This window comes from Syngnathoides biaculeatus, chromosome 19 (assembly GCF_019802595.1).
Source record: "Syngnathoides biaculeatus isolate LvHL_M chromosome 19, ASM1980259v1, whole genome shotgun sequence".
Classification (NCBI taxonomy): domain Eukaryota; kingdom Metazoa; phylum Chordata; class Actinopteri; order Syngnathiformes; family Syngnathidae; genus Syngnathoides; species Syngnathoides biaculeatus.
The window spans coordinates 17,275,675-17,297,048 of record NC_084658.1 but is presented as its reverse complement, the minus strand read 5'-3'; the positions used below and the strand labels follow the sequence as shown (position 1 = coordinate 17,297,048).

At 50.0% G+C, this 21,374-nt stretch overlaps 3 protein-coding genes across 7 annotated transcripts in view; all 3 read right to left on the bottom strand.

Moving 5' to 3' along the window:
• The window catches only part of LOC133492681 (RNA-binding Raly-like protein), a 63,526-nt gene extending 59,680 nt beyond the window's left edge, over positions 1 to 3,846 (bottom strand). Inside the window, exon 1 of one of the 4 annotated variants that reach the window (XM_061805202.1) lies at positions 3,321 to 3,846. The gene's annotated coding sequence lies outside the window, so the exon portion shown is untranslated. Of the gene's footprint in view, positions 1 to 2,968; positions 3,129 to 3,320 lie in introns of those variants that run through there. The other 3 variants (XM_061805201.1, XM_061805206.1, XM_061805203.1) reach the window with 3 other exon arrangements.
• Positions 3,847 to 4,726: 880 nt separating this feature from the next.
• On the bottom strand, positions 4,727 to 15,314 carry cdk13 (cyclin dependent kinase 13). The gene is made up of 14 exons (XM_061805562.1): positions 13,330 to 15,314; positions 11,140 to 11,715; positions 10,777 to 10,935; positions 10,128 to 10,267; positions 9,879 to 10,049; positions 9,539 to 9,728; positions 9,399 to 9,455; positions 8,466 to 8,567; positions 8,320 to 8,397; positions 8,112 to 8,228; positions 7,849 to 7,980; positions 7,338 to 7,537; positions 6,314 to 6,745; positions 4,727 to 5,852 (listed from the first exon to the last, which is right to left on the bottom strand). The coding sequence occupies exons 1-14, from the start codon at positions 14,457 to 14,459 to the stop codon at positions 5,191 to 5,193; spliced, it is 4,146 nt and encodes a 1,381-aa protein (XP_061661546.1). The 5' UTR covers positions 14,460 to 15,314; the 3' UTR covers positions 4,727 to 5,190.
• A 724-nt stretch (positions 15,315 to 16,038) lies between these two features.
• ralaa (v-ral simian leukemia viral oncogene homolog Aa (ras related)) lies at positions 16,039 to 21,273 on the bottom strand. Of its 2 annotated transcripts, none has more exons than XM_061804681.1 (5): positions 20,951 to 21,273; positions 19,785 to 19,980; positions 19,500 to 19,708; positions 18,998 to 19,172; positions 16,039 to 18,907 (listed from the first exon to the last, which is right to left on the bottom strand). In XM_061804681.1, the coding sequence occupies exons 2-5, from the start codon at positions 19,896 to 19,898 to the stop codon at positions 18,785 to 18,787; spliced, it is 621 nt and encodes a 206-aa protein (XP_061660665.1). In that variant the 5' UTR covers positions 19,899 to 19,980; positions 20,951 to 21,273; the 3' UTR covers positions 16,039 to 18,784. The 2 variants fall into 2 exon arrangements, with proteins under 2 accessions (XP_061660665.1, XP_061660664.1); XM_061804680.1 differs by having other exon boundaries at positions 21,053 to 21,270.
• Positions 21,274 to 21,374: the final 101 nt, after the last annotated feature.

Sequence of the window (21,374 nt, the reverse complement as noted above, 5' to 3'; positions counted from 1 at the left end):
GTGAGTGAGCTAGGTCATTGGTTAGCTAGCAAATATTTTGTTTGTATTGTTGGTCAATCTAGGCCGCTAGACTAATTTTTAAGTCAGCGTGTGACTTTGTCGGTTAGTTATTTGTTAGCTGGCTAACATATGGCTTAAGCAGCGATATTCCCATTTAGTTAGCTAGCTAGCTAGCTTATTCTTGCTTGGTTACAAATATTTGGCATTATTGTCACATTCCGTCCTGCTCGCGTGTGTCTGGTATTGATCCGAGTACACAAACGCACAAGAGATTTAATGAAGCTAATTGATGATGTCACAAATCCTCCCCTTGGGTGCGACCTTCTTCAAATCGGATTTCGTTTCAACGTTTCGTCAATGATTGCGAGCGCGCGCGTTTGTGTCATTTCGCACGCCGAACTCGCCACTCCGAGTAGATGAAAGCCGACATGTTTGTGACCTGGAAGGGCGGCGGGGGTGGGGGTGGGGGTGGGGGGGTTGGCGTGGACGACGATCGGAAACGTGATTTTTCCAGACAGCCCGAGCCGGGAGGACGGACGGACGGACGGACGGACGTGCGCACACTTTCCGTACGTACGCGAGCGCAGCGCCAACAAACGTCCTCTCATCAGATGCGGGGCGTGACATTTTGAGGGGTCAACGCGAACGCGACAGGAATGCGAGGCCGCAAGCTAACTGATGATTTTCAAGACAAGGGCGCGTCCAAGTTGAGGAGCAGCCGTTTACGCATGGTGACATCACTTTGGTTCAATTGCGTTTTCTACTTCACATTTTTTACGGGTCGGTGTTTAAATTCACGTCTACTCCCCCCCGTCGTGGCGGATGAAACCAACGAGCTCAGGTTCACGCGTCGGCGCCACCTTTGAGCGGCGTGACCTTTGGCCGGGGTCCCGCACGCCGGCGCCGCGATTGATCGGCGCCGCGGGCTTTCGGGCCAAGGCGGAGGCGCCGTTATAGATTCGACGGCGGGAAGAGGGAAACCTTTCGGGTTTACTCATTTGGACTCATTAGCTTTCAGGTGATTTATTGGAAGTGGCACAGGACCGCAAATATCTCTAAAGAGCAGGGCAGGTGGTGCAAGTACGAGTTTGGCACGACGGAAACAGTATCACGCCGTTTTTGCACGACTATTAACATATTTGCACAAATCGACACCGGCCATGAGGTTGGCGCCGTAACGGGCTCCAACAACAGATGACAGTTCAGTTGCGGCGCTGATCATTTTCATGGGTTTATTACAATTACTGCATTGTCGTAAAAATATCGATTGACAAGACAGCAGAGGGGCCTTGTGAGTTTGCTGCAGGAAAACGGACAACAGCTGTGATTTTGTCATTTTGATCGGATTATGTCAAATGACTGCACTACAGGAAATATTGTATTTCTACTTTGCAACTACTGGAAAATCAGAAATGACTAGGTGTATAGATATGTACAGCAGAAGCCAGCGTCGCGGCAGTTTGCTGCCGGAGACTGAAAACAGGAAACGTTGAGCATATTAGTTATTATATTATCGTAAATATTCATCCATAAGTTATTATTACGTTAGCCAACTTAGTGTCAAAGGACGACAGGAAGTGACAAAAGTTCAATCTTGGCTCATTTTCGCAATTGGGATGTGTCGAAATATTGCACTAGCGGATCCATTTTCACATAAGACCGCAGGGGGCGCCGTTGCTGTGCCGCCTCAATGGGCTGCAGTCTGTCAGTTAGCATGTGACGTGAAATACAAATACAGGATTTAAAATATGGAAAATGAACAGCGGAAACGCCCCCTGTTGGCTGAGGAAAGGCTGTACGATTAGCAATCCAAAAAAAAAAAAAAAAAAAAAGGTGGTACTGAGAATGTTTTTTTTTTTTAAAAGAATAATTGAAAGTTGTTTTCCCAACCTGCACGTTGCGCAAAGTAAGTCATTTAAAAAATAATAATGAATATTTTCCATCAATGACAAACTTAACGGTTAACGCAGAAAAAAAGAGGCACCCAAAAAAAAAAAAAAGAAAACATACAAAAATGTTTCAAATCACAAACGAGCTGAAAGAAGGCCTGAGGGTGAACCGAGTCCATTCCACAAGCGCATCACTGGCTGTGCTGCACATTTTCACATTAATTAAACACAAACCGAGCCCCGGTGAGGATTTGGGAGACGGAAACTAAAACGACGCGAAAACCAACGAAAACAAAATGCGGCGAGGGAGCGACGATCGACATCCGGCTGACTCAGCGCTCGCGAGGCTCGAGGCGTCGGGACGGACGCGCTGCGGGTCATTAATTCCTACTCGGGCCAAACGCTTCGCTCATTTAAACAATTCGATAAATCACACTCGACGCCCAATTAAAATTCCCCCTTTGCCCCTAACCGGCTGACGAGCCCTGGGAATGTTTCCGATGTTTTGGAGTCCATTTGCACAGCGAGAAGCTTCAAGAAAAGATTGAAAAAGGCAAACTATTTAGCCGGGGGGTTATGATTGAAGCCCTGCCTATTTCTAACCACCTACTGATGTCACAAGATGGCAACGAAGCCATACTTTTGGCTCGATAAAGTTCCGCAGCGATACAGCACAAAACGGCAAATAAGTGAGTTTTTTCCCCCCCAATCGGCTGGAGTTTTGCCAAGTACCCCCCCCCCCAAAAAAAAAAACAAAAAAAAAAAAAAAAAACGAGTGTACCGTGCTCATTCTACCAGTGCACCAAGTTGTCTTGTGAGGACAAAGAGCATAAAATGGATATCAAGATATGGAAGCAATTTTCCAAACACAATGTAAACATTAATAAGGAGGCTAGTCGTGCGTGCGTGCCCGCATGCCTACGAGTTCCCGTAGTATTGCTCCACGTGCACTCACGTAGACTATGCTAACCCATTGGCGCAAAATGGAAGGGTATTAAAATAATATATTTCCATGCACAAGTGAGAGATGTGTAAGCATGCATTAGTCCCGAGGGTCGCAGGCGTGCTGCAGCACCTACGGGCAATTTTGAGTCTTCAATCATCCGACCACGCGTGTTATTGGGACGCGTCCAAACATCCAAACGGAGCCAAGATTCGAACTGCAGTCCTCACAACTGCGAGGCAGACACTCGAACCAGTCGTCCACCGTTCTTTCCGCCTTCCTGATGGCTAACGCGGCGAACCGGTGACGGTTGCGGGCTTTTAGCGTCACCCAGCGGTCAAATTAGATCACCCATTTTAGAAGGGTTTCTCATCCCCCCCCGCTTTCAAAAGTATAATTAATTCTGATAAAATAATCGAATAAAAGCACAAGGAGGATAAACTTGGCATGCAGACCTTGCACATGTGACAAGCAGGACCAATATTTACCTTATTTTGGGCTCCTGCAGGTTTAGTTTTTCCAACTTGCGTCGTGTTGGAAGGACTTGAAATGATACAAAACCGGCTAGAAGAGCTTAAAAACAAAAAAGGTATCAAAACTTCCACTCACTGTAAACTTGAAAAAACTCAAAATAAAACGCAAGGGCTAATTGGCCATTGTGACGTCACTTCTCCGGCTGTCTTCTGCTGTTCGATTAGAAGATGCTACCAATCCTGTTAAGATTCCGTGAAGTAATTATACCTCTTAATAACGCAATGTGTCGTCACTTGTGATAGTATACACCGTTAGTTATGAGACATGGTCAATTAAAATTTTGAGAAATTGCCAAACAAGATTTAAAAACAAAAAGAAAGTTAAAATGCTAATGCGGACGACGTTGGTACATTCCTCCTTCGTGTGGATTGCAAAAGCTTAAACAAGCGCGATGCTGCCACCAACAGGCTTTGGGTGTAAATTACAAGATGCTAGCCAAAGACCACAATCGATCATGTAGAACAACATATCGATAGTGGAGCATATAGCACGGACAAATATTTGACATTTTCAAGCAAAAAAAAAAAAAAAAAAAAAGATTCACCAAACTGAAAATGAGCTCAATCGCTTACGCTGGGAAAGTTAGCACCGTTGCGTTTCACGACAAGAAACATATTTTAAGAGTTTATGAAAGTTAACTTGGCCTCTTTTTTATTTCGGGAATAATATTTACAAATCTGCTTGCTACATTATCATACTTTTTAATTCTTTATGCGGGCATACGTTTATGGCTACATTATTTTTACTTTTGCTTTTAAAGCATCAGATATGATTGTGTCTTATGCCATCTTGTGGGTTATGACAATTAAGCACTGAATATTTTACTCGAAGCGTTTTAAAGAAACAAAAAGGTTGCATAGATTCGCTATGTCCCAAAAAAAACTACAAATAAAAAAGGCTCCATTGTGCAGAATTTCAAGCTGGCCGTCATGTGCGAGATATTTCTCATCATGAATTATTCTCGGAAGCGACATCAACAACCAGTTCTCTGAAATATGTTTCTCAGAAGCATTTATATTGTCATTAATTAAACGTCATCGCCGTCGCCGCTCACATTTCAATTTACATCTTTTATACATTGTCGTAATCACTCTTCGAGCTTCCAAAAGTCAAACGTGTTTCGATGAAGTCAAAAGTACACATTTGTTGCTCTGTAATAAAACACTCCAAGAAATGTACAAACAGACGCCGCCGCCGTCGTCCCGTGGCGGGACACGTCACATACGCGCAGCAAAAACTCTGAAAAATACTTTTTTATAAAAGTCACTGAAAAGACAAGTTATATGCACGGTGGCATTTCTTTAATAATAAACACTTGCCAAAAAGGAAAAGAGGTGTAGGAGATATTTTTTTTAATACAAAAAAAAAAAAAAAAACAAACAAACACCTTTTGTCCTTTTGTGTTTGCTCATTTTACATCATCGCCGTTTGCCGTCGTCCGCATCAGATTCTCTCCTCCGAGTTGTAGTAGTCCAGTAGCATGATTCTCGAAAAATTAAAAAAAAAAAAAAAAAAAAAAAAATCAAAAGAGAGCGCACCAGACTCGACGACGAGTTCTTCTTCTGCTGCTGCTAAAAGATTTGAGTTTTGGAGCCTACCGCAGTCAGTAGTTCATACAAAACATGATTATTATACTGCCAACGGGAGGGAGGCGGGAGGGCGACGTACCGGCCCGATAAATCGTTGGACGCCTCTCTCCAAAGATTTCATTTAAAAAAAAAAAAAAAAATACAAAAAACGGTCCGAGCGAGAATAGCTCCTCCCACTTTGGGTCCGAGCGGCTATGAAGTCGCGAGAAGCCACGAAACGTCGCTTCCAGTTAGCTTAGAACGGCAGCCCTCGTCCTCTGACGGCGGAGTTGACGTGGGGGACGAAGCCGAGGGGCACCTGGCGGGAGGGCGAGGCCCAAGCGTGGGCCGGGACCGGGACCGGGAGGGGCGGCGGCGGATGAGGCGGCACGCCGTCCTTCCGGATCAGGGCGTGGTTGTACAGGTGGAGGGCACCGGGACTGGGACGGCCCTCGACCGGTAGGGGGCCGTATTCAAAGCGGTGGTCCTTGTCCCCGGCAAACACCATCCCGGGCGGTCCCGTGACGGAGGGACACGGCGGGGGGAAGGGCTCGGGGGGCGGGGCCTGGCTCGGCCCACTAAACACATCTCTCAGAGCGTGAGGGGGGAGCCCCGCCCCCAACACGTGACCCATGAAGCTGTCTCCGAAGCCCGTGGGGGTGAAGGGAGGCGGCGGCGGCGGGTGGCTGAAGTCGCCCCCGTAGCCGGGCCCCTCCGCCGTGGGAAGGGGCGGGTAGTCGGGCTCCGGCGGGCGGGCGCCGCCGTCGCCTCCCCCGGTCGACGCGACGGGCGGGGCGTGGCCGGGCTTTGGCTCGGGCGGCGGGCGCCTGTAGTCCAGGTCGGCGTGCGGGGGCGGCTCCGGGGGCTCGGGCGGTCTCTGGTCTGGGGGCAGGATGGGGACGCCGCTCATTTCCAGCACTGGAAAACAAATGAAAATCGAATTCCAGCATGAATTCAGCACCGTGTCACACATTTTGTAGCCATTGTTATCTCCACAATATTGCACTTTGAGGTTTATAATCGTTAAAACGACGGTTAGCAGTTGTCAGGATCCGGGTTCGAATCCGGCCTCGCCCGTGTGGGTTTCCTCTCACACCCCTGCGGCAGGTCGACGGAAGACTGAGATCGTGAACGCCAACGGTTGTTTCTTCCTGTGCTCACTTATTCATGATCGTCGACTGTGTCAGTCAGTGTATGTTTTTCTGCGTTATGATATAAAAGTGCTATTTTTGTCAAAAACATTTTGTTGTTGTTGCTGCGTTTTCTTAAGGCGGAAACAAATTGATGGCGTTTCATTTTGGAGTTTTGCAAACGTTAATCTTACAACGCTCGCTCACGACGTCCTTTTTTTTTTCCAAGACAAACTAAAGCGGTTTTACCAGGTGAGACGGGGCTCGATTCTGGAGGTTGTTTCCTGTCGGGAGGAAGCGGGGGTGCTCTCGCCGGCAGGTCGTCGGAGGGGGCGGGGGCGGCCTCCGCCCCGTCCCCGCCGTCGTCCTTTCTCTGAGCCTGCAGCAGCTGAGCCAGCAGCATGGTAACGGCCGTCTGGGTGGTGGCGGCGGCGGCGGCGCCCTCGGGCGGGGAAGGCGGCTTGGGCACGGGCGGGGTCCGGGGCGCGGCGGGCTGGGGGGGCGGCTCGGTCGCGGAGGCCGGCAGGACTTTGGAGAGCTGCTGCAGCGTCTCCTGGTTGACTTTGGAACTGGCGGCCTGAAAGAATTGGGCCGGGTTGGTGCCGCTGTTGGCTGGGCCCAGGAGGTTCAGCAGGACCGCCAGTTGCTCCTGGGTCAGCTGGGAGTTGGGACCCTTCACGTCTGCGGAGGGAACGACACCACAGCGCTTGAGCCAAAGTGAACGTTAGCCGGAGGACGGGCCCCGACCGATTCTATTGGCCGACCATTTTTTGAGTTTTGGCCAATATTATCGATATCGGTCGAGGCCGATACCGGCAATAATTAGACGTAATTGATTTGAGAGCCACTCCGATCCGATGCCTCGCTTGTCCCCCCCCCATGATATCAGACCCCGTGTCGGATCGGACCGGACATCCCTACCTACGAGTAACTTTGCTCACTAAATTGATAATAATCTGTATACATCATCAGTTAATCCTCGTTTATGCACTTGGAAATTTCTCAGTTGAAAATTACATCGTAAGGGAGAAAATGTTGCCAAACTGTCTAATATTCTTCCCGTTGTGTTATATTTGTATTCAGGGATGAAAACACGGGGTATCGTGTTACTTCTGTATTTGATTTGATGATATAAATTCTGATAACTGATTAATCATCAAATTACTGCTGGTCGAGCGGTTATCAGATTTCCCCCCCCCCCCCCCCCTCATCCGGAGGACAGTTTGACACGCCCGCAACACGTAAACAGCGGGAGGCGCGTCGGTGGCCTCACCCAGCAGCGCAGAAGCTGCCCCGGTCGGGGCTTTGATGCCCCCGGGGGCGGCGATGCCCTGGGGGGTGTTGCTGCGGCTGTCGTCCACGCCCAGCTCTTTGCGCGGCGCCTTCGGGGGAACGGCCAGCTCCTCGGGCATCTGCTTCTGACGCCGACGCTTCTTGCTCCACAGCTCGTGACAGTCTTGCCACAGCGGAAGACTTTGGCCGTTGAAGGAGGGGAGGACAAACGCAAAAGTGAAGCAAAATCGGACTCGCGTGCAGAAAGTTTGCCGGCCCACAAGGTCAAGCGAGAGCTGCTGCCTGATTGCGGAAAGTGTGCCGAGGCCCACAATTGAGACAATAACGGCCCTCGCATCCACTTACGGCAATCGAGTTAAAAAGGTGAGCAGAGCTGCATCGAGTGCACGAGTTTTGTTGGACAGCACAAAAAGTCTCGGTGTACGACGCGCCGCCCGTACGACCCAGACTACGCCTCCTTTAAATAGGACTCGTGAGATAGGAGTACGTACTCTGGCGGCGGCATTTTGTCCGGGTCCACGTCCTTGAGGAAGTCGCAGCCCAGGGCCTGCTCGCCCGTGCAGCGCTTGCTGGGGTCAAGGTTCAGCATGTGGTCGAACAGGTCCAGAGCGGACGGAGGGATGCTGAAGCAAGAGTCCACAAAGTCCAGTTACAGATGCGGAACGTTACAACTTTGCCGCATCACGCAAAGACGTTTCCTTAATTGCAATCATTTCAAATGTTGACTGCTTGAACGTGCCAATCGGAAACTCACAAAGCAAATTCTTCCCGCAGTCGTCGCCTGTACTGCTTTTTGGGTTTCATGGTGTTGAAGAAGGGAAGCTTGATGACGTCCGGCCACACGGCGGGACACGGACTGCCGCATATCCGGCTGAAAGCCACCAGTCGACCGTTTTGTTTGTTTCGAATTTTTTCCACTACCGAAAGCTACTCCGAGCCCAGTGAAATTTTGCCGCGGGTACCTGATCAGCTCCAACTGGGCGAGCTCCTGGTTGGCTTGAAAGATGGGCTTCTTGGTGAACAATTCCCCCAGGATGCACCTGCGAACGCCGTCGTTTTGGGAATGGGATTTCTTTCTTTCTTTCTTTCTTTCTTTTCAATTCCTTACCCGCAGCTCCACACGTCGATGGCCGGGGTGTAGCGCTCCTCGCCCAGCAGGAGCTCCGGGGGGCGGTACCACAGCGTGATGACTTTGTTGGTGTACGGTCGGCTGGGAACGACAAGCGCTCGGTGAACGGTTCGAATGCCGAGGACCTCCGTCTTCGGCCTTCAACTCGGCACCGGTTTTTTTTTTATGATCACTTTTTTATTCTATGTCGGACTTTTAGCGGTGGGCGGCACTTGGCGATCGTGGCTATTCTGTGGGTGAAGTCGAGTTAGGCATTTTAATGGAAACGCGTCAAAGTTGGAATGGTTTCAATCCACGGAGAAATGTGGAAGGATTTGGGAACGTTGTCATGGAAACTGCGTCAAGAACGTGATCGCTTCCAAAAATGTCCTGAACGATGACTATGAAAGTACGAGTTCCATTTCCAATATTTACCGTAAATGATTGGGGGAAACTGGAATTTTGGGAATGTAGAAAATACTTCTTTGTATTTCTCGAATGATGTTGCAATATGAATAGTTTGACATGAAGGCAAAAGAGTGCAATTAGTAGAAGCAAAAAGTCTGCGGAATAACAACTAGAAACCGACAATGCTAAAGAGCCGACGGAATTGATTAGACCGTTAGGATGGAGGACGTCCATCCGTGCATTTTCTGAGCCGCTCATCCTCACGAGGGTGCCGGAGCCTATCCCAGCTGTCGTCGGGGCACGCCCACAACCGGTTGCCGGCCAATCGCAGAGCACGAAATGGAGGATGTGCCACTCGAAATTAGAAAGCTTTGAATTTGTCAAGAAATGCAGAAGGAGGAGGAGGTACACACGTAAAATCTCATTGGCGTGCATTTTAGTAAAGTCCGGAAATATTTTGAAAGGGTTTGAATCAGTGAACCAATCCAGAAAGGAAGCTGAACTGAGCAGCGAATGTGGGCTCACCTCTCTTCGGAGTTGTACAAGCGAGCGAGGCCAAAATCCGCCAGCTTGATTTTACCTCTGATGAGGAGAGAGAGCGAAAACACGCTTGAAAAACAAAACAAAAAGAAAAGAAAAGCGCTTGACGACTGGCGTGCACCGACTTGTTGTTGAGCAGGATGTTGGAGCACTTGATGTCGCGGTGCAGGAAGTTCTTCTTGTGGCAATAGTCCAGGCCCTCCAGCAGCTGCCGCATGAACGACCTGATGTGGCTCTCGTTGAAGTGCACCAGACCCGACTCCAGCAGGCCCATCAGGTCGTGGTCCATGTACTCGAACACCAAATAGAAAGCACCTGCGGGGAAGCCGAGGGCAGCGAAACGTCACTTTTTATCCAAAACCCTCAAAGTTGGTTTCAATAAGTTGAAACAAGCTCAGCGTACGTTGGGGGGGGGGCAAAATGATGACCTTCTAAACCGGCGGACAATTATCCCCTGGCGCGCACCTTTATCGTTTTTAAAGTCCAACGCGTCCTCTTTGTCGGTGACGATCTCCTTCATGTTGATGATGCTCTTGTGGTTGAGCTGCCTGAGGATTTTGATCTCTCGGATGGCCGTGATGGGGAAGCCCTCCTTCTCGTTGTCCAGGCGCACCTTCTTCAGGGCCACCATCTCGGCTGCGTGAACACGACCGACCCGCATCTTAACGCGGAACCCGGGAGGGGGGCTCGGAAAGGAGCGAGCGTCTCTCTCACCCGTGTCTTTGTCTTTGGCTTTGTACACCTGGCCGTACGTGCCTTCCCCCGTGATGCCGATGATCTCGAACTTGTCCACGCAGCGCTTCCCCCAGTCGATCTCCGTTTCTTTTATCTCGCCGTATCTCGGCCCGCACATTCTGGGAGTGACAAGGAAACGCTTCTTAAAAGGGGGAGACACCAAGTTATTGACTTTTTGGGGGCGTTTTAAAGCAACGGATTCACAACGCTGACTGAGCCATGACACATATTTTACATTGGAAAAAATGTCAAGGCACCAGCAAACAAAAATCTGGTAGAAAACCGGGAAGATTTTATTGGTGCGTTTTCCCCAAAATAATATACATATATTTTTTAAACTTTCAATTAGCCAAAACAATCTACAATAGACGTGAAAACTAATTTGAAATTAGATATTATTATTGTTCGTCTTTTTGAAGAGCTTTGGTTGGAAATGACAAATTCCAACAGCAAACTTCTCCCTGGGGACGTTTCATGACATTTGCGCACACACGCAAAAAAAAAAAAAAAATGAGATAAGCCAAAAAGGAATCATCACCCATGGAACGCTGCTAAAATAATTTTTTGTAAAGCTAGTAAAGCAGCCAAAGCGCAACACAGCTCAGCGACGACCAGAAGCTGAACGTACTTTGGCCTCCGACGCGGCGTTTGTGCCTTCTTGTCCTCGGCCGGGCTGCGCGGGGAAGACGTCCGGCTGGAAAGAAGCGGCGGCAGCGGCAGGTCGGTGAGGAGCGCTCGGCCCTTCCGTTGCGATTTCTTCTTTGCCGACGTACACGCCTCCTTTGTGCTGATGGAGGCAAAAACAACTTTTGTGGAACGACCGAGTACAGTAAACCCGTGCTCTCAATCCAGACTGCAATGACTGAAGCGAGTGACTATCATTTCATATCAGTGAGTCCGTGATTAGTTGAAGGCGTTTGCCAAGGGTCAAACTATTCCCCCCCCCCCCCCCCCCATGGCCCAAACGTGGCACGTTGCGGCTGATTCTCACCTCTCGCCTTTATCCATTTGTTCAAGAACACTCAGCGGAAGCGGAAGGGACAAGATGCTGGAGGTGAGGGTCCCGGCGGCTCGTTCCTTATCTTTGTTGGGGCCGGCGGCCGTCGTCGCGTTCCTCTTGGAGTCGTCTTTGGCCTTTGCGTCTTTGTCCCGGCTGGCGGGTTGTTCGGTATTCCTCTTTGAAGAGCGCTCAGAGGGCGACTGGGGCGGGCCAGACGTGGGCGTGCGTGGACCTTTCTCCGCCGCCGCCGCTGCTGCTGGAGGTGCGGGCGGCGAGGGCGGGCGTCCCTTCCGGGCCGCGTGGTTGGTCTTGGGGCTGGGCTGGTGAGCGGCGGCGAGCTTGGCCGGCGTGGACGAGCCGCCCGCGCCCTTGGCTTTGGCGGCGGCCTCGGCAGCTTTGGCCTTCTTCTGCTTGCTGAGCTCGGCCGCCAGGCTGCTCTTGAAGGTGAGCGTGCTCGGCGAGAGGCTGGAGGGTCGGCTGCCGGAGCGAGAGTGCCGGTGGCGGCTGCGGGAGCGAGAATGCCTGGCGGACGAATACGGACTTCGGCTGCGAGACCTCGCCGATCTCCTGGGAGGGAAGATTTGGCCGTTCAATTCCAGCAAGCGTAACATCGTTTTTCATGCTTTTGGACCGTATTAAAAGAGTCCTAAAGGTGAACGGCATTAGTCGTTGTGTAAAGTATGGCGATCGGGACTGAGCCCTGATACAAATTGCCAAAATCCGCAAGTAATCGACATCCGCCCAAAAAGGTAAACAAACGTATGAGAACCATAATACAGTCCTGCTCACCGTTATTGGCACCCATGAAGTTTAAGTACTCTGTGTGGAAGGAGCCATAATGCTGTGGGGCTGCTTTTCTACGTATGGGATTGGAGACCTTGATCGGATTGCAAGCATCATGAAATAAGAACGTTACCAAAATTTGACAGGGCCAAATGTCTTAAATCTTTTGAGGTTTGAGACGAAGACAAAGACCCAAAGCGCACAGAAATGGTTGAAAAGGGGAAAAAAAAATGAGTCCTGATCTCAATCCAATTGAACGTTTCGGAGCTGGGAGGGTGGGGGACCGATTTCTGCCATTGGGGAAAATAAGCCTGCAAATGTTCAACAGCTTAAAAAAATTGCAAAGGAAGACTGGGAGCAAATAGAACCTAAAAAGTACAAAAACACGCTAGCTGGACACAACAAAACTCTGGAGTACGCCAGAAGGGTTTGAATCTGTGACTAAAAAATATTGAGGGCTGCCAATACCGCTCCACGTGCTGGTTTTGTTGTTGTTGTTGTTTTGTTTTTCCTTGACAATACAGCAAGTTAGGCCGCATTAGAGTTAAATGACCACCAGCTAAACGATCCCACTAATTTCCATTCATTTAACATTGCCATTTAATTTTGAGGACACGGTACAAATTGTGCAAAACATGAAGGGGTGTCAATAATGGTGAGAAGAACTACTCCCTAAAGCCAAACGTATCGTGTACGAGGAAGTACAACTCCTTCTGGATACCGAGAGGAACAGAAACTCGGTAGTTAACTTGGTGAGCCAACTTCAAAGATTCACATCTGAGCACTCGACTGTTGAAGGGAGGGGAAAAATAATAATAATAGTCACTTTTGGCAAAAGACAAAAAAAAGTTTTGATATTTTTGAAGCAGTAACAGTTCTGTGAAACAAAAATGTGCTTGTCCCGGTTTAATTGCCACTCATGACTGAGGAAGCCGTAAAAAGAGGCAACTCGTGTACGTGCTGTCGACATTAGCCCAGCCTAAAAGTAATCGATGGCAATTAAAGGTACACCGTCCGTTTCCCTCCGTTGGCAAGGAAGTGGACCTTCTGGATCATCTTCAAAGGCCAAGAGCCAAATGGTTAAGGTCCAAAACTTGCAGCTACATTTGTCCTTTCATCTTATTACTGTGAATCGTGCACATTCACCGTTTGGGATGTGCATATTTGCTGATTTTGGGAGGAGCTTATTCTTTCACCGACTTGCCATTTGTACACAGGCCAAAGCCATGTCGAATCTGAAAAATACCACTTTGTAGCCAGTTAGCGGCAACAAAGATTCTGGCCTTTCGTGGCTGGGCTGCGTCCTACTGAGTGTTTTCTTGTACAATTGCCATCTTACTACATTTTGAGTGCTTGTTCTGACAAAACCCATCTCAGGATCTTAGCCTTGCACCTCACCTGGCATCTGGACTCGGGCTGAGGGACTTCCTGTAGGGACTCCGCGACCTCCGCCGGCCCCCAAAAGGACTGGCGACGAACTCCCCGTGCTCGTAGGGACTGCGTCGGCCGTAACTGGGAGACCTTCGCCAAGCGGCGGGACTGGCGGGGGATCGCTTCCGCTTGCCGCCCGAGTACGAGCCGGGCGACTTGGCGAGGCCGTACCCGCCGTACGCGTCGGCGTCTCGGCCGTAGTAGTTGGGCGCGGGAGAGGTTCTTTTGCTCGGGTAAGCGGGGCTTCGTCTCGATACCTGGTTGTAACCCGGCGGGGACTGGTAGCCGTACGGGTAGGACGTCCCGTAGGGACTTTCGGCTTTGAATCCCGGACTCTTTTTGTAGGTCCTTAACTCGTCGTCCCGATACGACTGCGGAGGAACGTCTCTGTACGCAGACGGTGGTTCTTTAGCCGCTCTCGTTTTACTCCGTTGCTTTTTGGAATCCCGTTTGTCCGCAGACTGCGACGACTGACCCGACGACGCTCTCTTACCGTTTTTGCTGGTACTCTTCACCGCATCTCGGTGGTTTTTACTGTCGCTCGGCCCGAGTCCGGCGTGAACTTTGGAGTTTCTATCACGCTGGGGCCGCTCTTTCTTCTGGCCCGGATCTTTGCTCGCAGGCTTGCGCCTTTCTGTCAGTCCTCTCTCGGGGTCGACCTTGAACAGGACGACGTCCTCGCGGTCCCTCGGATGCGACGCCGGGCCGTTGTACTCGCCGAAGTCGGTCAGTTGGTCCAGGGAGATGCGATCGACGTGCTGGTCCGGCTTGGGCGAGGGGCTCCCGGAGAACCGCTCGGACTGGGAGCTCACGTCGTCATACTCCACCAGCGTGCGAAGGTCAGCCACCTTCCCGAAGGCGCCATGCCGGTCGCCGACAGGTTGTTCCGTCACACCGAGGTGCCACACGTCCCTGTCCTTGGCTTGCCTGCGTTTCTTCCGACGGGAAGCCGAGGAGCGTCTCTTGTCTCGGTGTCTGTCCCGCTGAGCAGCGCTGCTTCCCGGCTTGCTCGCGTTGCGTCTGTCCTGCCTGTTGGTGTTTCTCTTCGTTGGGGAACTCTGGCCGCGGCCATCCCGGAGTACATCCGAATTCGGCATTTATCTCGCACCTACGCCACCCCCCACTGACAATTTCATTTAAACACTCCCAATTCTACGTTCCCGGTAGTGCGGAGGAACATAGCAACATTGGGCTAGCTAGCATCGTAATTCACGTTCGGAGATCAGGAACTTAACGTTAGCATCACAACGCTGTCCGCGTTTGTTTACGAAGCAATTCCGCCAAACACTCGCGCAACAAAATGACACTCGGCTCGCAGTCAACGATTAAACACTCGACAGACCTCCGCGCCGCGCATGAGTCCAGATTGGCGAGCACATGCTAAGTAGCTAGCTTAGCCTCCGGCGGCTAACGGTGCCGAGCGACGCATCGTATACCGACTGGTGGACAAAAGTGCAGGCCCGAGGCCCGTCCGGATTTACGGCTGCGGCTCGGTTGATGGGTCGCTGCCGGTCCGACCGAGCGCTTCCATCTACGGCTTGGTGGTCCGGGGGGAGGGCAGGGGAGGGGGGGGGGTGAAAGCCGACTTGTCAGCCTCCGTTTTCCCAGTCCCGAGCCGCCGCAAGGAGGAGGAGCGGCACGCTAGCTCGCCCAGTTAGCCGCCTAGCCGCTGGCTAGCCAGCTGAGAAGCTTTTTTGTGTGTGTGTGTGTGTGTGTGTGGCTCTCGGCTTCCCCACTCGCAGCCACGAAAAAAGCCGTCAAAAACCGGCGTCGTCCGTCTCGTATTCCGCCGAGCGACTCGCCCTCAACGGCGGCGACGCGAGTTTTTTTGGTTTTTTTTTTTTTTTTTTTTCCCCCGGTGGGGGCAAAGTATGTAGTATAAGTAAGTTTGTCGGCTCGGCTAAGGCAGCCGCCGCGGTTCAAGTCTTGCTTGTCGGGCCCCAGACGAGCTTTCAAACTACAGGCCTCGTGCGCCGGCGTCAGCCAATCACAGGCGAGCGCGTATGGACGTGCCCTGTGACGTCATCGCCGAGGGAACCCCTGATCCCCACTTGAATGTGCAACCGTGACAATTGCAACTTCCAAAAAATTCTAAATACTTGTTTGAGCACCTGAGTAGGTAGTAGTAGTAGTAGTAGTAGTAGTAGTAGTAGTTCACTTCACCCCCCCCCAAAAAAAAAAAAACAACAAAAAACTGGCAGTGGTTTTGCAGTAATTCTTCCCTCACTTCAGTTACTCACTTGTACATTTTGACTTTCGTTTGATTTTCACGTGGCAGCAATGACACGCATAAGCACAAATGGGCTCTAATTCTTTCCCCAAAATGGAAATTTATCTGAGCTCGTGTATTTAGTAAATCACGCAATTCTTTAAGTCTTCAATAAACATAAGCAGTCAGCGTTTCATGAAATAAATCCACAAATACCAACCTTAGCCCGACTTAGCTAATGCACATTCATCAGAATAAGAATCATTTTTATTTGATCAAGTACTGTTGACCAAAAAGAGCAGCTGGAGAGTGTCGGCCTCACAGTTATGAGGACCGGGGTTCAAATCCACCGTGCCACCTCAGAACAGACTGCTAAAAGCTTTTTAAGCTGTCACAAAACGACCCAATCCCCAATCATTCAGAGTCACTGTACAAAATAGCGACACACACGTGCATTATTATTCACATCAACTTTATTTGCCATTTCCAAATACGCACGCACGCAGGCACACCACAATTGAAATGTAAGCGTCACCTCTTGCACACTCACAGACACGTTTGGGCTACATTAGTGGTTAGGTTCCAAAAATAAAAATAGTAAAAGGAAGTCAACACGGAGGTCGCATTTCAAGCAGAGCAAACATTCCCGCCACCCAACCATAGATATAGACTATATTGTTTTCTTTATTATAGCATGAATAGAAAAAGGCAAAACAATTTTCTTTGAATCTGCTGTCTCACAAAACTCTTAAGATGGAAGAGAAACAAACTGGCGGTGGATATTTGAAACCCCCCAACAATGATTCAACTGTTCAGCCAACACTACGAAGCACTACGGTGGTTGTTTTTTTTTTTTTTTTTGTCGTTTCATCAACAAGCGCGCACTGTAGGGGTGCAGGCGGTGCACCGTTTCTTTCCTTCCACTCCAAAAGTAGACATTTTTATCTGTCGAGCGGCGCGCGGCGTGCCGGAGGTTAGCCCTTGAATGGAAAACATCCCGCTTTGGCCCGCTTTGGCCCACTTTGGCTTCACCTCAACACGCAAGGGCCGAAAACGCTCTGGCCGCCCGTGTGTGCTTTTCAAGAAATACAAACCACGGGCACTCTTTTGCGTTTTCATGACCGGAATCGCAAAACATTTGAGAATTTGAGAAAAGGTGGTGCGGCGCCTCGCAGTTTTTCGTCATTTTTGTTGCATAGAGTCCCGCCGTGGCCGCCCTGTCGGTTTATTGTGGAACTGCTCTCAACTGTCGCTCATTGGACGGCAAACGGAGGGAATGACAGGCTGGCTGGTTTTTTGAGTTGCTAAAATTTCAGGATGACGTTTTCGAGGTGAACTGAATTGGACCTGGCGTGTCCCACTTTTGGGTATCTGTCACAGGACGGCTTCGGATGTCCTCTTTCGTGCCTTTCTGTGACTCTCCCGGTCCCCGTCGCACCCTGTCCGTGACGCTTTGACCTCAGGGGTCACTTCCTGTTTGATGCCAAGGTACACCTGATACATTTGTGGGTGTCACCTAAGTCTTATTTTGTCAAAACGCAAAGAGAGCGTTTGTTTACAGACGGAACCCGTAAATGTAACGGTCCGTTTAGGGATGTGGGTTTTGCCGTTTTACTGCTCAAAAGTACTGAAACCTTTAACCGTTGAACAGATCCACATTTAAGGTATCGAGAGAAGGTCACGTAACGTTCCCTGCGTTTTTCCTTTGTCTTGAAATTTCACCCCGTTGCCGGCGAGCCCATCGTTTAGGGGAAGAAGGTCCGCTAAGCCCGCGATCGGCGCCGGCGACATTCATGCCGGACGGCAGCTAGGCGGCGGCGGGGGGGGGGGGCGCCGGTTTTCGGGTAGAAGTGGGCACTTTTGCACTTTTCTTTGGTGACTGGACAGGAATTCTTCATTTTGAGTCCAAAGGGGAATATCTTTGTCTTATGTTTCATATCTTACAAGCATTTGCGGGTTGAATCGATCGCTTCTTCAGGGCGACATTTTTTTTGGTTTGTCTTTTGAATGCTTTTTCTGGGCCGTATCGGTTGATTCCTGGTGAGCCCAATTCGGAACCAAATAAAAGCAATGATATGCAATTCAGCGCTTTAAAAAAAAAAAAAAAAGTCAGTTTGGTCAAATTGGCGCGGACGCAATCATTTGTGTCCCTTCATGATGCCCGCGTAGCGTGACTCGGCTGCCCTGTTTGAGCACCGTGAGCGTTAATAATAATAATACAATAAATCGATGGCAGTGACAAATGAGGTTAAACATAAAAAAGTTGAAATGTTACATCTCCAGTTGCGAGAAATACAATATGAGGAGGAAGAAACCCGAAAGCTAATTGTGGGTTCATAGTGTCAAAGGTAGCATTAAAAATTCAGTGTTAACGTGTGCTGGGAATAAATATCGGTGTTCTATCAATTTTCCTTCCACTGACTTGTCGCTTTTGTGGGGGGACTCCCGAGTTCCGCAAAAGTTTTTTCGAGGATTTACAATTTCAACTTCAGCTGAAGCGGGGGTACACGCATACCGAAAAGCGGGCCGAGTTTGAGCCTCCTGGAGGAGGCGCTGCGTAACGCCCTCCAAGAAAAAAAAGAAGAAGAAGCCGAGAAGGTCCCCCTACTAAACTGCAGCGCTTCCCGCGTGTGTCTGAGCGATGCTAATTTCTTAGCCCATTCTGTCCTTCAAAAATCGGTTGAGACGGTAAATGTCCGTATGCGCGTAGCCAGCTTCAGCGTCATTGCAAAGAGGCGGCGGAAGAGACGGGTGTCAAACTGGCGGGCCGGGGGCCAGATCCGGCCCGCCGCGCCATTGAATGTGGCCCGCGGAAGCAAATCGAAATTGCCAATTGTGTCCGGGTGCAATAGCGTTGAGATAGCAATCGCCCTTTCGAAAGAAATGTCACGGTTGAAAAACATCAATGTGTTGTGTATACTCAGTATAGTATATGAGGTCATCTTTCATTTGAATAGTTTCGGCCCTCCGACGAAAGTCCTAACTTCAATGTGGCCCATTACAAGAACGAGTTTGACACCCCTGTTCGCCACCAACAATTTGCCTGTGCCGACCGCGCCTCACGACCCCCCCATGATGGAAGCGGGGTCAAAAGCAGAGGGGGGGGAGGGGGTGGTTTCAAATGAAAACTCTGGGGGGAAAAAAAAAAAAAAATGGATCTTATGTACACAAGCAGCTCTCTTGGCGTTTGTTGTTGTTGTTGTTGTTTGAACACTATAAGATACAACACCTCTCCCGGATTCTCTTGGCCAAACTTTTGCTTTTCTTCTTTCCGTTCTTCTCTTTGCTGTCCTCCATCTTCCTGGCCCGGATCTCTCGCATCAGATCAAAGAACACCTGGGGGGGGGGGGGGGAGAGATTATTAAAACCCCCCCCAAAAAAGTGAGCTTACGGTTCTCCCCCATTGCTGATGCCGACGGGACGGACCTTGTCGACGTTGGCCCGGGTTTTGGCCGAGGTCTCCACGTAGCACACCCCCCACTGCTCGGCGCGGGCCTTGGCCTCGTCGGCGTTCACCTGCCGCCGGTCGTCCAGGTCCGACTTGTTGCCCACCAGCAGGAAGGGGACGTTCTCGTCCTCCTTCACTCGCAGGATCTGCTCTCTGGCCCGAGATGGACAAGTTGCAGGAACGCGTCGTGAGGAAGACCAAGCAAGTGTTCGCGATCAGCGTTTTCCTTTTAGGCCTGTATTATAGTTTCAGGATAATATAGTATCCATAGTTTTTCTTCGTCTAAATAACTTGCAACGATTACGATTTGTTTGGTCGAGTACCAGGGGTCCACGCTCATTTTTGCACCGGTTGATTTTCTCGCACACCCTATTTGGGGAGTTTTTTTTTTTTTTTTTTTTGCAAACTCCACACAGGCCCGGCAGGATTTGAACCCGCAACCTCACAACCATGCCACCGCGTGTACAATTTTGGGCGTACCTGAAGTCTACCGTTGCCGCAAAGGACTCCAGCTCGGTGATGGAGAAAACGCAGAGGAAGCCCTCGCCGCTGCGGAAGTAGTTGTCACGGATGGCGGCGTAGTCCTCCTGCCCGGCCGTGTCCAGGATGTCGATCTGAACCTCCTCGCCGTCCAGCACCACCTTCTTCCTGTAGCTGTCGGCTTTGGTGGGCTCGTAGTCCTCCACGAACTGCCGCAAAAACCGAAGGGAACGTCAGCCGGTCCTTTTTTTCCACGACCCGGACGCGAACGCGACGCCCGCTCACCTCGTCGTACATGAACTGCAGCGTGAGGGCCGACTTGCCGACGCCGCCGCTGCCCACCATGATCACTTTGTGGAGTGCTAAAGAATTCTGCCCCTTGGGTTTTGCAGCTGCCATGGCTCCGAGAATCCAAATCGGGGAGGATTATGAAATAAAGGCCGTTCGAATTAGACCAAAGATGGCGGCTGCGGCGGCAAACCTTTAAAAAAAAAACAAAAAAAAACAGGGTACAATATTTAAGTTATCGTCTGAATTAGGCACTAGAAACATTTCTAAAAAAAATAAAAAATAAAAATGGTAACTAAAGAAAAACGACGTTAGTTTGGCGCTTTTTCCTCCTGCAAGTACGTGTGACGTCCTCTTGGAAGACTTTTTTCAAAGTTTGTTTGTAGCCGCACCAACCGAACCGTTGACACAACGGATTTTGTTCGTGTGCAGACAAACGCCGAGACAAAATAGCTTTTATGCAGGGATTAATGCAAGCTGAAGCTAAGTTTAAATGGCCACTAGACTTCTCACCGGGGTTAAAATTCTGGTATATGACATTCTCAATATTTGTATCAGGTGGTTGGGCTGTTGCTGTGCACACATGAACTAGTTGGTCTCATAAATTAAAAAAAAACATGCCAAATCTGAATGAGTAACATGCATACGCTTGGTTAGACTATAGTAGGATTTGCACAATAGTAGCAGGATGGTTGTAAAACTATTAGTTGGAAGCATATTTACTCAGTTGTCTCGGAAAGACAAATAGAAATGCCCCAAAAAAAAAAAAACACACACACACACAAAACACAAAGCGTGGCGAAAAGCAGTCGGGAAATGTGATACCTGACTGCTCGGTTAGGTTTTTATGGGAAGGATTATTAAAGTGGCAATTGGGTTATTAACACAGCGCTCATTCATCTGCGACGCCAACACACGCACAAAAAGCATCAAATCATGAAAATGTCAAGGATTAAAACTTCTAATAATAATAATAATAACAAAATAATTGAAAAAAAAAAACAAAACAAAAAACCATCATTAGCTGGCTGTGTGATGCGCGGTGGGCAATGAATCGACCAAAAATGAGCACTTTCAGCCTCGGCGCTGAGATGATGCTGATGATGACCGTCATCGTCAAGAAAAGAACCGACAGTTGTGACGAGGAGAAAAATGCCACGCACAGCAACAGATGTTCGTCCGGATCCCCCCTGCCGGTTCGGACGGCGACGGCCACTGACTCGGGCAAATGAAACAGCAGGCTAACCCTTCCAGCAGCTACTCACAAGTCAACGATCCGACGACGCTGAGCAAGAAGCGCCTTCGTGGGGGGTGGACTTCACCTCGCGGAGTTGCCGGACCGTCTCGGGCAAGCTTTTCAGTCGGCGTGACTAAAAGGAGAAAAGAGACTTCGTTCCTTCCTTCCTTGCTGTGGCTGCTCGTTAGCTCATGGCTAGTTTCCCCAAGCTAGCTCGAGCCTTAGCAGCAGAGATGTGACAGGCAGCGGGCTGGGCTGGGCTGGGCTGGGCTCGGCTCGGCTCGGCTAGACTCGGCCTCGCTCGGCCGCGCTCGGATTTTTTTTTTTTGGAGCCTCCGCCCTGCTTCTCG